General features: G+C 42.2%; 1 protein-coding gene across 1 annotated transcript in view; it reads right to left on the bottom strand.

Annotated features, from left to right (window-relative positions):
- The window catches only part of LOC107122122 (pleckstrin homology domain-containing family A member 7-like), an 84,921-nt gene that overhangs the window by 47,119 nt on the left and 24,435 nt on the right, over positions 1 to 13,367 (bottom strand). Inside the window, exons 5-7 of the mRNA XM_015425155.1 lie at positions 8,897 to 9,413; positions 7,518 to 7,604; positions 5,863 to 5,916 (exon numbers count right to left, since the gene is read on the bottom strand). Of these exons, the coding sequence (XP_015280641.1) occupies positions 5,863 to 5,916; positions 7,518 to 7,604; positions 8,897 to 9,413 (658 nt within the window). The remainder of the gene's footprint in view (positions 1 to 5,862; positions 5,917 to 7,517; positions 7,605 to 8,896; positions 9,414 to 13,367) is intronic.

The raw sequence follows: 13,367 nt of genomic DNA, 5'->3' as shown, positions 1-13,367 counted from the left end.
ATTTAAGACAGAGATTTGTATAAACCACTGTAAAATAATCACTATAATAACAAATGTGCAAGCAAGGGAACCTTTCTAAAAGACAGTAGGTACATGAAGAATAGATTGAAAATGCTAAAGCTATATGCAAAAATTATATAACAAATAAATGTAAAAATTGTTAAAGCAGCAAAAATTCAAACATCATTTATAATTAGCATGCGTCTGTATTTTTATAAATAGATATGGAATCACCACCAGAAGTTTCCAACACATGAGAAAATGCACCAAGCACTAGTAGGCCAGCCATAATATTGCACACAGCCTCCACAAACACACATCTTGCAGAAAGCTGTGGGATACACACATAAATATATCTATATATATCATGAGACACCTGTGGAAGCTTAGCTGTTGAAACATTGACTGCCATTTGAGAAAGCAATGAAATGGTTACATTTTAGTCATAAGCACTCTTACATTTATACTGGACAGTAACCCTTGTGCTGAGCTCTTTAGCACTTTGTAAACCATGTTGATCAGAGGTCCATTATTTTTTATCTGTTTCAAACAAAAGTTTAACAAATACCTTGTTATAAAGGAAAAGTTGATACCAGAATCCAATGAACAGCAAAACAGTTTGCCGATGTATATTGATAATATTATTTTTCAATAATGAGATTATCTAGAACTGTACACCGCATTCCAAATGAGGCTACACCATAGATCTATATAGGGGCATTATAATATCAGCTGTTTTATTTTCAATCCCTTTCCTAATGATCTCCAACTACAAAATTAATGGCTTTCAAAGTGTTATATATTTATCAGCAACAGAACTGCTAATATTACAGCTATTTTTAAATAGCTAAAATACAGCTGCATGATTTTGTATATAATACAGAGAACAAGGACTATACCATATAATCAATACAGGGTTACCTAAGCAGGGTTACCGGTTTCCCGCTGGTAGCAAGAGATCTCCCATCCGCCTCCTCCATCGCCATCCAGTGACTTAAGCACCAGTGGGGGGAAATTGATAAAAACATGTCACACCAGCATGCTGACATCAGGGGGAGGATGGTGCTCTAAGATTTGCAAAATCCTACATTCTTGCAAATCCTAGAGCATCCCTCCCCAATCTTATGATGTCACTTCTAGTTTTTGACAGATTTGATGTCAGCGTGCCAGCAGAGTGCCTGTGCGTCAGTTTTCACTCTCCAAAGTACCCGTTAGTTGCTGGTCACAGCATGGCAATTCTATTCCTAAGTGTTCTCCCAGGTATGGATCTGGTCAATGCCTCTGTTCTTGGGCAAACTGAGAAAACTCCATGAACAGAGCAAAAGTTTTCTTAAGGTAGTGGAGAGAATTACTCTCGGGGCTCTTTTTGTAGAAAAAGCCCAGCAGGAACTCATTAGCATAATAGGCCACACCCAACAGCAGGAACTCATTAGCATATTAGTCCACACCCCTGATAGCACAGCTCATTATCTAAAGGTAACTGATGTTTTATCACTTGCTTTCACTATCATTAAATGAATTTATTTTTGTTTTTCCGTATTACATAAAAATTAGTAGTACACAAAAACAATAACCATATTCATCTAAAGTTATGTTGTAGTAGGAATTTTCTTTTTCTAAAACATGAATATTCTTCTCTTTTGAGAGTGCTCAGGGCCAGGGGTCATTTCCTGCAGGAGCGCACAGGAGCAGAACTCCGGCAATAAAGAGCCCAGGGGGCGGGCACATGCAACAAGCCCCACCCCCTGCTCCCAGCAGGCCTCAGTCAGAGCAAGAACCAGCCAGGTAAGTTGCAGAGCCCCCCCCCTCCCCCAGTCCAAAACAGTCCAGTGGCACCTTTAAGACCAAGTTTTATTTAGGTACAAGCTCTCCCTCCTCTGCAAGGACAGATCTGCACGTTCCCCCCCACCCAATAGTCTCCTCTGCAGAGACAGATCTGCAGGTTCCCCCCCCCCAATAGCTAGCAATCCAAAACAGTCCAGTGGAGCCTGAGCGGTGGGTGTTGCCTTCTGGCACACTTCCGGTGATGTCAGGGGGTGTGGCATATGCAAATAAGTTATGCTAATGAGTTATGATAATGAGCTCCTGCACCTCTTTTTCCACGAAATGACCTCTGCTCAGGGCAAAAGGTATTCTAGATCCCATATGATTATAATTTTAGAATGCTTTAGTAGTTAGGCGTGTTGTAAGACACAATGGACAAACTGAGGGAAATTATGAGACAGAGCAAAAGTTTTCTTAAGGTAGTGGAAAGAATTACTCTGATGTGGCTACTTCTTGCCGCAGCCTCCACATTGCATCCTGTGCTGTCACTGAGGGCCCCCCAACGTTTGGAAGGGGCCTGCACTGGGAAACAGGAGGTGGTCAACATTTCTTCTGCAGATTCGTTTGGTTTATAGAACAGTTGGATCCATCTCATTAAACCCAACATTTCCTCCTCAAATATCTAAAAGTAACTGAATTTTTATCACTTGCTTTCACTCTCATTAAACGAATTTATTTCTGCTTTTCCGTATTGCATAAAAATTAGTAGTACACAAAAACAATAACCATATTCATCTAAAGTTATGTTGTAGTAGGAATTTTCTTTTTCTAAAACATGAATATTCTTCTCTTTTGAGAGTGCTCAGGGCCAGGGGTCATTTCCTGCAGGAGCGCACAGGAGCGGAGCTCCGGCAGTAAAGAGCCCAGGGGGCGGGCACATGCAACAAGCCCCACCCCCTGCTCCCAGCAGCCCTCAGTCAGAGCAAGAAGCAGCCAGGTAAATTGCAGACCCTCCCCCAGTCCAAAACAGTCCAGTGGCACCTTTAAGACCAAGTTTTATTTAGGTACAAGCTCTCCCTCCTCTGCAAGGACAGATCTGCAGGTTCCCCCCCCCAATAGCTAGCAATCCAAAACAGTCCAGTGGAGCCTGAGCGGTGGGTGTTGCCTTCTGGCACACTTCCGGTGATGTCAGGGGGTGTGGCATATGCAAATAAGTTATGCTAATGAGTTATGATAATGAGCTCCTGCACCTCTTTTTCCACGAAATGACCTCTGCTCAGGGCAAAAGGTATTCTAGATCCCATATGATTATAATTTTAGAATGCTTTAGTAGTTAGGCGTGTTGTAAGACACAATGGACAAACTGAGGAAAATTATAACTGGTGGTAAATCTAGTTTTGTTGAAGAGCTGTATGAGATCCTAAGAGTAATATTATGGCCTCTTTACAATAAAAACATAAATTAAAAGAGCTTGCTTTGGTATGTTCATGATGGCATTATTCCCCCTGCCCCCACTACTCAGCTAAAATATTTTCTATGATAATTCAAGGTCTGTCTTGCAACAAAGACAACAAAAACTCACTAGTGTGCGTATAAATAAACCACCGCTTTTCGTTTCTTTCTTTCTCAGCCCCCCCCTCCCCATGCTTTATTATGTGTGTGCTTTCCTCTTTGTGCATCAGGGAAGAGTCTACATTGCTAAGAAATTAGAAAGCAGTAGCTGAGCCTCTCACTTTCCTGAACCAAGTCAGCTTCTGCATCTGCTATGTTCTGATACTAAGAACACTTGCCGTCGGCCACAATTAAAGGATTAGGAAAGAGCCATAGAAGCATGCACTTCCCCTCCTGGAAACCCCCCGCCCCCAATTCTTGCACAAATTTCCCCTACCTTTTTAAACCATAGATTGTCATTAGGTCTCTTCTATGTGCGTGTGTTAAGAGTAAGATAATCAGCCTCAAGTCAGGGATTTGCAGTGTCTTGGTGGTGTCAACATAGGAATAGAGCAGCTTTTCCCTGTGAGTTTTCCAGGCTTGAAACCTTTGAGGCCATCCAAGAATCTGGATTAGAATGCCCTAATAGCCTCGCTTCACTACCTCTGAATATCTTACCATGCAAATGTGACTCCTTGGAATGGGAAAGATGTCCAGCCCTGAAACTTTCTCTCCATAAAATTCTGCACCTAGGCTGAGGCACACTGGTCACTGACCAGGACAGTCAAATTTTTCTCTTTCAAGAATATGGAATGTTAATTACATTTAATCTTGACACACACACCCCACACCTACCAATGCAGAAAGTGCAAAGTGCCAGTGTCAACAGGAATGGAATGATGATGGAAAGAGGATAATATGATAAAGATAAGCAGCTGGGTTATTTCTTTACTGGAAATGTAAGCAAAGTCTGAGGAGAAAACACTAGTCTGATTATTGGTAGCTAAGAATACTCAATTTTAGCTAGTATGAAAATGTGTTATCTTTTATTCAGGGCAAATTATATATGTCTCACAGCTGCATGTAGCCTTACCCAACATTTTTTTTTTTTTAAATGCAGCCATGCAGGCTGTAAACTGCATGGTAAATGAAAGAGAAGTTTGGGTTTTTTGGATAAAAATCTTCCCTATACATAGATACCCATCTGTTTCATAAGCAGGCTGGGAGGTGAGCGTGGGGAACCGTATTAGATAAACCAGAAGGAATGTCTCCCCACAAACATTTCCTTAGTCTTCCATCGCAAATTTCAACATCCATTTTCTTTGTTTTGTTTTTAATGCTGGGGGGAAACATGAAAATTATGCTACAACAAAATTGTTGTGTTAAACAGGTATTCTGGATTCTGCTTTCAATTTATAGTGTATATGTCAAGCATTTCATAGTTAGAATTTATTTGTTGAGAAATGGACTTATATTTGCTGTTTATGAATTTATATATATATGCTAACAGACTACATAGATTGTGCACACACACTTGCTCATAGGCTCAAAGGTAAAGCTGTTTGAATCGCCTGTTGTGAGAGAGAGGTTTTCACATAGAAGGTACTGAACTGCATTTCATGCTAATAAGTTTGAAGACACACAAACACAGCTACTAAGCCTTATGGGAATAAGAAGCACATTTCGCCATAGTTAGCAGGAAATACATCTTAAAAAGACAAGTATTCCCCCATTGCTGAGAGACTTGATGTCATGTTTTACACGAAGCTAATCTGCATCTGAATTGCCATTTCCTGGTGGATGTGCCTAGAGTCAATGGGACCGGTATCGATCTGCACTTTAATGGGACGCTGAGATTTGACACCTGACCAGATGGCTTTCCATGAGTTAGAGTCTAGAGTTTCAAATATTGGCCCAACCCTTAAAGGTGCTGCCCCTCACTTTACACACCAATGAGAAGTAGGGATGGGATGGACTACAGATAGGTGGGATCTCAGTTTGGCTAGGTTGCCACCCAACCGAAGATTTCACTATAAAATGCAAAGACCATGCGTTAAGGTCTTTGCTAGCTGCTACACCCCCATTCCTGCCTGCTTTAACTCCCCTTCTGCCCAGCCTGCTAAAATCCTTTGTCTTCACCTGATCTCTTGGTGTGCGCAGCCAAAGAGATCCATTGCTGGCTGGTTCTAGCAAGTGTGATTTAGTTAACATCCCTAGGTATTACTTTCTTCCCCTATCTTACATTGCATCAGACAAGACTTCAGGAACAGGCAAGTATAAACCAATACCTACCTACCTACCTCCAAGTAAATAAGAAACTATCTTGATATCTTTCTGTAACTCTAAAGGAACTTTGATTGTATGCGAATGTGAGACTGATTTTGTGTATATGTGATTTTGATATTGCTCAGTAAAAAGACAATTTGTTTTGGAAAAACACCAGTCTCATCTCCATCACTGGTACTCTCTGGGGCTGGCAGAACCTCCGTAAACTTTGGCAAGGACTCATGTTAAATTTAGTTAGCCATCTGCTGTAAATAAAGCGATTGGCGTAACGTATCTTAGTTATGCAAAAAGAACCTAAAATCTACATGTTGGATAAGACAGCAGTGCAAAACAATGTAGACTAAAGCTGTACATCTCTGGAATGATGTATACATGTTTTACCTTTAGATCCAGATATTCCAGGTCTTTCTTCAGCTGGATGTAGGTATCATCAGCCTGTATATGAAAGTACACACAAAAAATGATGGCATACTGCATCATGATACTGTAATTAACAGGCAAATGCTACAGGACTCTTTTGCACCAGCATTATGATGACAAAGTAGTCCTCTAGGAAGAACTGAGTTTTCTTAGCATCATATTTATAGCTAAATGAGAAATGAATAAAATGTAGCACATCTACCTACCTATTCTATTTTTATCCCACCCTTTCTACCAGGAGCTCAGGGCAGGGTAAATGAATCTTCTCTCCTATATTTTATCCTCCTAACAACCTGTGAGGTTGGGTTAGGCTAAGAGAATGTACAATTGGCCCAAGTTCAAGAATGAGTTGACACTGGAACTCTGGTTTCCCCAGTCTTAGTACAAAACCCTATATACCTACTACACTGGCTCACAAAGAAAGTGCTTTATTGTTTTAGTTTTTAAACGGTTAATTTGCTTGACAATTATGAAACCATTTTAGCGGTGGCTACCATTTTCTATTTTATGAACCAGATCTTTCAAGCGAACGCAGAATGCTTTTTCAACTCCACACTAAAGTTCCTTCCCTAGACTGCAGTACCAGTCATGCAGCTGAATTACTCAGGTTTCACTTCCACCTATCTACTCCTTAAGAAGTTTTATGAATCTGTTTATGGTTAGCAAACTTTTATCATCATTAATTTATGCTACAAACTACAACTGACACAGTGCAGAAGTAATACTGGTACCCTTCACAAGTTGCTAATATACTTTAAAGGAGGGAACGGCGTGATGTGGTAAAGCAAGCCTTGTCTACAAGAAAGACATTTACTTCTTCAGCCACAATTAATACATCTGCAAGCTTGGTTTTGAATAATCTTCTTTAAGAAGGCGACATTCACAAAAATAAACATCAAAGCAAAATAATATCCAAAAAGCAGTTAATCCATACGCAGCAGCACCCTGTAGCTTAAAATGCTTATAACCTCCAGCACATGCCAGAGCAATAACCATGGATGATCCAGGGACTAAAAAATACTGAAGGATGGGTAAGAAAGCACAGACTCAAGCATGGCACCAGTGAAGCACTTGCGGAGTCACAGAACGTCATATACAGCACAGATGAGCCAACAAGCAGCTGACCTGATAGGTGGAATTAGTTGGCAAGTGCTGCAGTAATTGGGCGATTGTGTAATTTCGTATACTAGCCAACTTAGCCTGATGTCTCCTTAATCGAATGAGAAGCAATGTTAGCTCTTCAGGCTGCAGGTATTTGGACACATTGTAAAGAGGAAATTAGCAGTTTTCAGGGAGAGTCACGGTAGCTATATTCTTTACCTATGGTGCCCAGAAAATGTTTATTTTTACACAATTATGCAAATATTTCATAGTATTGTCTGAATGGAATGCTGTACTTTAATGTCAGAACACATAAACTTCAAAGCAGGATCAACTTGTCTTCTGACTACAGCATACAGTTGAGCTCATAACGGCTTCAGCAGAAACTGAAAATTCAAGTTACTCGATTCTGTAAGCAACACACGAAAAATCAATAACAACTGCTTTGGATTCAGACATCATTAGAACCTGTTGGTAGCACAGGAGAGGAAGGAAGCAGAAATACTTATACTTACCGATTTCCCATGCAAACTTGGAGCACTTACAGTATGGGTCATGTATCCCATCATAGGCATGGAGCGTCTGTCTATGTGCGCTGAATTCTGTTCAAATAGAAAACAGCATTAAAAGTTACTTTAAATTTTCATTCTCTCTTTCACACACACACACAGAGAGATCTATTACATTTTCATCCTGCTCTTCCTTCACAGTGCTCAGAGTGGCACTCATGGGCCCCTGCCCGCTTATATCTTCTGTGATGTAGATCAGGTTAAAAGTCAGTGATTTGTCTAAGATCAACCAGTAAGCGTCATGGCTGAATATGTCTTAACCCAAGTGTCCCCAGCCCTTGGCTCTAATAGGTTTCTAGAAGAGTATCTAGATTTGCCTGCTGCTAAGATAATGACAAAGAAATTTCTGGAATCTTGAAATCAATACTTTGTTTTCCATTGAACTGTAAAGGGTTACTGTTTAAAATGTTTGTCATAATGATGTTAACTATTTTTAAACATTATGGGGGTGGGATAAGGGAGCTAAAACATGAATAAATAAATGTGGCCAGATGGTGCATGAATGAGTTCTCACTCAACTTGTCTGCCTTATGAAGTAGTTGTGCAGCTTCCATCCTTCACTCAGCTGGCAGAAAATACAGCATGTTAGTAATTTACTTCCTTATCACAGGCGACAAGGGTAATGGAGCCACATCACTGCACTAGGTAACTAGTTCGAGTAAGTCTGCCATGTACCAAACAGCATATAAATTGGCTTTGAAACTACAGATGTCATCTAATAGAACAATGTTGAAGTAACCAGCTACCACATGACCTAATTCCACTGGCTTGTATCCATCCATTCATGCACGGAAAGTACAAGAGTTTTCCTGCATTCCTCTGCATTCCCGCAGTCTTTTCTGATCCCCTGGCTGAGAGCCACTATGGTGTAGTAGTTAGAGAACGTGAACTAGGATCTCTGGATTAAAACCCCACCTCTAGCATGAAGTTCACTAGGTGAACTTTGGCCAGTCACATATTGTCAGTCTCATCTACCTGACAGGATTGCTGTGAGGATAAAATGGGGAAGCACAAAACCATGTATGCTGCTCTGAGCTTCTTGGAAGAATGAAGAAAGTTGGGGTCCTAGGACTTGTGAGGAGAAACAGCTAAACGTGTTGGATGCTGGAGTAATGAAGGTTAAGGGGGTGAAACTGCTTACTCCTCTCAGGCCAGCTGTACTTTTGAAAGCGGAACAATTTCACCCCTTTTGTCCCTCTTCACTCTAGCCACCCTGGGAATGATCTATTCCAGAAAAACTCATTCTGTCCACAGGTGGCTGGGCAGAGACCATTAAAAACAAGCAGATTAATAAACCAGGAAATACACCAATACAATTCGCTCACCTTTATTGTATGATTTCGAATCTTCCTTGGTGAGCCAGCAAAAGGAACGTCTATCGTTTGTCTCTCATCAGATGGCTTGACAGTAACCCTTTCTGCAGGAGTGTGTGGCCTCCTGGGTAGAAAGGTTTTTGGGGGTCCCGGTGGAGGTATATCAGAAGGAGATGGAGGGACAGAAACAGAACGTGGAATATCTAGTGAACTTCTTCCTTTACCATGGTCTGTAAAGTCTGGAGAGCCTACATAAATAGGAGCAGTTGGACTGCCATGTTTAAACTGCTGCCTCTGTTGCCACTCATATAGCTGCCATACAGTACCATCTTTATTAGCTCTTCTCTCATCATGAGACATCTTCAGATGGCTCACCCGGTCTTGGGCATACTTGTAATCGCTTGGCAAATTGCGATTGGGTGGTGGTGAGTTTCCTGAAGGCTGCCTGGCATTCTTTGGCAAGGTGTGATAATTTTCAGGAAAAGAGGCAGAATGACTGGGAACTTGGCGGATTGGATCAGATGCCGGACTGTGAGATAAAACAAATGTTTATTAGAAAGTAAACTGACATATCATTATTATTAAACAAAGCCATTCAGATAATTAAACAATTGCAGCATCTTACTAGCTGCAATAATGCTTAGGACAGTTGTAAGGAACAGAGGTTGTAGGACCTAGCCTTGCATGTTCATTATATTCAGCTGTGAGATTTTACTATGGGGGAGAATTGTCCTTGTAAACCTCGGCCCCTGCCACACGGCAGGGGTAAGTCGCTCAAAGCGTGGCTTTTAAAAGCCACACCAAAGTTGAGACGCCACGGCGGGATCCCATGATCCCCTGGGCCGCGGTGCCTTTTCTCCCCGGCACGATCAGATGCCGGGGAGAAAACACAGTTCAGATGTCGGAGCATGCGCAGTTCGGCTAGGAGCCGGGGATGAGCCAGCGCAAAGACACACCGGCAATCCGACGTCCCGGCTTGCGGCGCTTCAAGCAGAAGAACTACTCAGGTAGGTGGTTCTTTGTAGTGCGGGTTTTCGGGCAGAAAGGACAGATCGGGATGGGCAGGCAACGCTTCCCAGATGTTGCCGTGGGATCGTGCCCGTTTGCTCCGCCCCCGATCCGTCCCGCTCCCGGCCCAAAACCCCTAGTGTGAACAGGACCCTCCCTAATCTTTTTGCAATCCAGAAGGGTTAATTAGGGAGTTGAATTCTTATCAGCTGGCGGCCGGACGACAGAGGAATGGATCTAAGTAGAGGGAGCTACTGTGGCGAGGCACTCTCTCATTAGGCTTCACAGGGTGGCGCCGGCTATACTCTAGGCTGAAATGATCCACTCTCTCCTATCTGATATTGGACTGTTTTAAGGAATTGGCCTCACAGAAGTGAGTTATTGTTTTCATTGGTCCTGTTACCTGGCTTTTTATTGCTTGTTTGCCGTTGCTTGTTATGATTGGATGTTTCCTGCTTGTTTACATCCCTTTTACTACAACTAATTTTTTGTCCAATTAAATCCAGTAGTTTTCTTTTTTAAACCTGGTCTTCAGAATTTATTTTGCTGAGTGACTGCATTTATCTACAGTAGACAGGTTTTTTTCCAGAGAGCTGAAGATAATTTGAAAGAGAGATCTCCTTCCTGCCAGGTACACTCATCCTAGCTTCACTTCAGGAAACAGGTTTTATATAGTTTCAAAAACTTTGGAAACTTGTTTACCAGGGACTACAGTCGTACCAAGAAACGTGTATGCGTGTGTGTGTGCCACAGGAATCGATGGTTCTCGTAATTAATTTCATATAGTTGCCAGATGGTACCAATCTTTATTTATTAATTGTAGTGGAGTGCCCTGTAAGCCGCCCTGAGCCTGCGTTCGGGGAGAGCGGGATAGAAATGGAAATAAATAAATAAATAAATAAAAGTTCTGTTTTGTCACTCATGCTCTTCAATATTTATATAAGGCTGTTGAATGAAACTGTCTGGAACTTTGGGGTTGGATGTCATCAATAAACAAATGACACCTAGCTTTAAAAGAAAAGGATTTTTTTTTCTTATGTTCAAAGTAAGAAAAAGAGCAAGGACATAAGGCCCATTGTGGGGACAGGAAAGTGAAATTGTAACAGGTGATGAAGAAAGAAGAAGAAGATGAAGAGATTGGGTTTATACCCTGCCCTTCACTACCCAAAGGTGTCTCAGAGCGGCTTACAAACTCCTTTCTCTTCTCCTCCCCACAACAGACACCCTGTGAGGTAGGTGGGGCTGAGAGAGCACTGACAGAAACTGCTTTTTTTCAAGGACAGCTCTTATCAGAACTATGGCTTGCCCAAGGTCATCCAGCCAGGTGCAAGTGGAGGAGTGGGGAATCAAACCCAGTCCTCCCATATTAGAGTCCGCGCACTCAACCACTACACCAAACTGGCTCTCAGAACTGCTCAATTCCTACTTTCCCACAGTCTTCTCTTGTGAGGGAAGCAGTGCTCAACATGGCGAAAACACAACACATGATGAGGGAAGGGAGTTGCAGCCTAGGATTGGCATGGGGCAGTACATAAACACCTAGTTTCTTTAAATGAAACTATGTCCTCGGGGCCAGATGAACTGCACCCAAGGGTACTAAAAGAAATCCCAGATGCAATTTCTGAGCCTCTGTCCATTATTTTTGAGAATTCTTGGAGAACAGGTGAGGTGCCAGAAGATTGGAGGCGGGCAAATGTTGTCCCCATCTTCAAGAAGGGGGGAAAAGGAGTTAGAGTGGTTCTTCAGAGGAAAAGGCTTCCTTGGGAGGTGGGAGGCTTTCCTTCTTTGGAGGTTTTCAAAAAGAGGCTAGAATCAGCAATGCTGATTCTGTGAAGTTATGCAGCTCATGAGAGGGAGAGCAGGAAGGGTTGCATCAGTGTTTAGTTCTTGTGGCCCTTTCTTACATGCCCAGGAAAATGCTGATCGCCACGTTGGGGTGAGGAAACATTTTTTTCTCCAGGACAGTTTGACTGGGGATCCTGGAGATTTTTTGCCATCTTCTCGGTGTGGAACAGCAGTCAGTGGAGGTATGGAGGGGGGAGGTATTTGTGAATTTCCTGCATTGTGCAGGGGGCTGGACTAGATAACCCTGGAGGTCCCTTCCAACTCTATGATTCTATGATCCTTCTCAGTTCTGAACTAATGCTTTGAGGTCATGATCAAGTAGCTAAGACACACAAAGCCCAATCCAGACAAGACAGGAGAAATGTTGGGTCAAGGAGGCTGATGCTTTTGGAGGGACAGGATCAACTTATTTTATATGAAGTGGAGCTGGCATTTGGAGAGGACGTTAAGTGCCTGGGGGAGCTCATGGTCACAGCCTTGTTGTTTGAAAAGCAAGTTGGTGTGACAGCCAAGAGTATTTTCTTCCACTCACATTTGGTTCACCCTTTCTTACAACGTCCATCCTAAAAGCAAAATTGTACCCTTCTAAGACCATTGACATTAAAGGGAACCCTACTTAGAATGGCGCTGTTAGACTCAGCTGACCTAGCCACACGAATCCAAGCTTTTGTAACCTCATGGTTGACTACTGTAATGTGCTCTACAAGGGACTGCCCTTGAAGACACCCCAGAAACAGCTATCAGTCCAGAATGTGTCAGCCCGATTATTGTCACCAGCTAAGATGGGAATGCATCTTGTCTAGTCTAAAACAGCAAATATGGTTGCTAGTCCCTCCCCCAACAGGTTCAATTCAAGGTGTTGATTATAACCTTTAAAGCCCTTCATGGCCTATGACCCAGAACATAAGAACAGCCATGCTGGGTTAGACCAAAAGCACATCAAATCCAGTATTCTGTTCACACAGTGGCAAACCAGCTGCAACTAAAAAGCCCACAAGCAGGATGACTGCAACAGCTCCCTCCTGCCCATGCACTCCAGCAACTTATAGATATCAGAAGGACTCCCCATATGACCCTATGCACCAATTATAGTTCTCTAGTTGTCACTTTCTAGGTGTATCCATGCTTAAGGTTGCCTGACTGGCATCTACCACAGCCCAGTCCCTTTTCAACTATGGCTGTTGCCTAAGGTTGCCTGAGGAGGTGCCACCTTTAGAACATTTTAGGAAGGGCCGTAGGATTGTTTTAATGGCTTGGGTTTTTAATGGGTTAATGCTGCAGGCGTTTTCAGGGGGATGTTAATGGGTTTTAGTGTATTATGTACGATTTTAACTCAAAATTGTAAGAACTTAAACCTCAGGAGAAAGGCAAGGTATAAATATTTTTTCATTCACTGATAAAGGAAAACTCTTGGAAATGGTTGCCTGACTCCAGTCTAAGGCGCTAAAGCACATTTTTGTCTACACTTTTCTCAACAATATGTTGGCCACTAGGTGGTAGAATTACTCAACAAATGTGATTCCTTTACCAACAAGAAGTTCAATGTATCAACATGTAAAAGGGGAAAAAACCAAGATTTTGCACACAGATCTTCAGTATAAGCATACATTTATGGAGTGATAAAACCTTT

The sequence above is a fragment of the Gekko japonicus genome, unplaced genomic scaffold (assembly GCF_001447785.1).
Source record: "Gekko japonicus isolate JY-2015 unplaced genomic scaffold, Gekko_japonicus_V1.1 scaffold4088, whole genome shotgun sequence".
Classification (NCBI taxonomy): domain Eukaryota; kingdom Metazoa; phylum Chordata; class Lepidosauria; order Squamata; family Gekkonidae; genus Gekko; species Gekko japonicus.
Note: the sequence above shows the minus strand (reverse complement) of the source record. Positions and strands in the feature narration are given on the sequence as shown.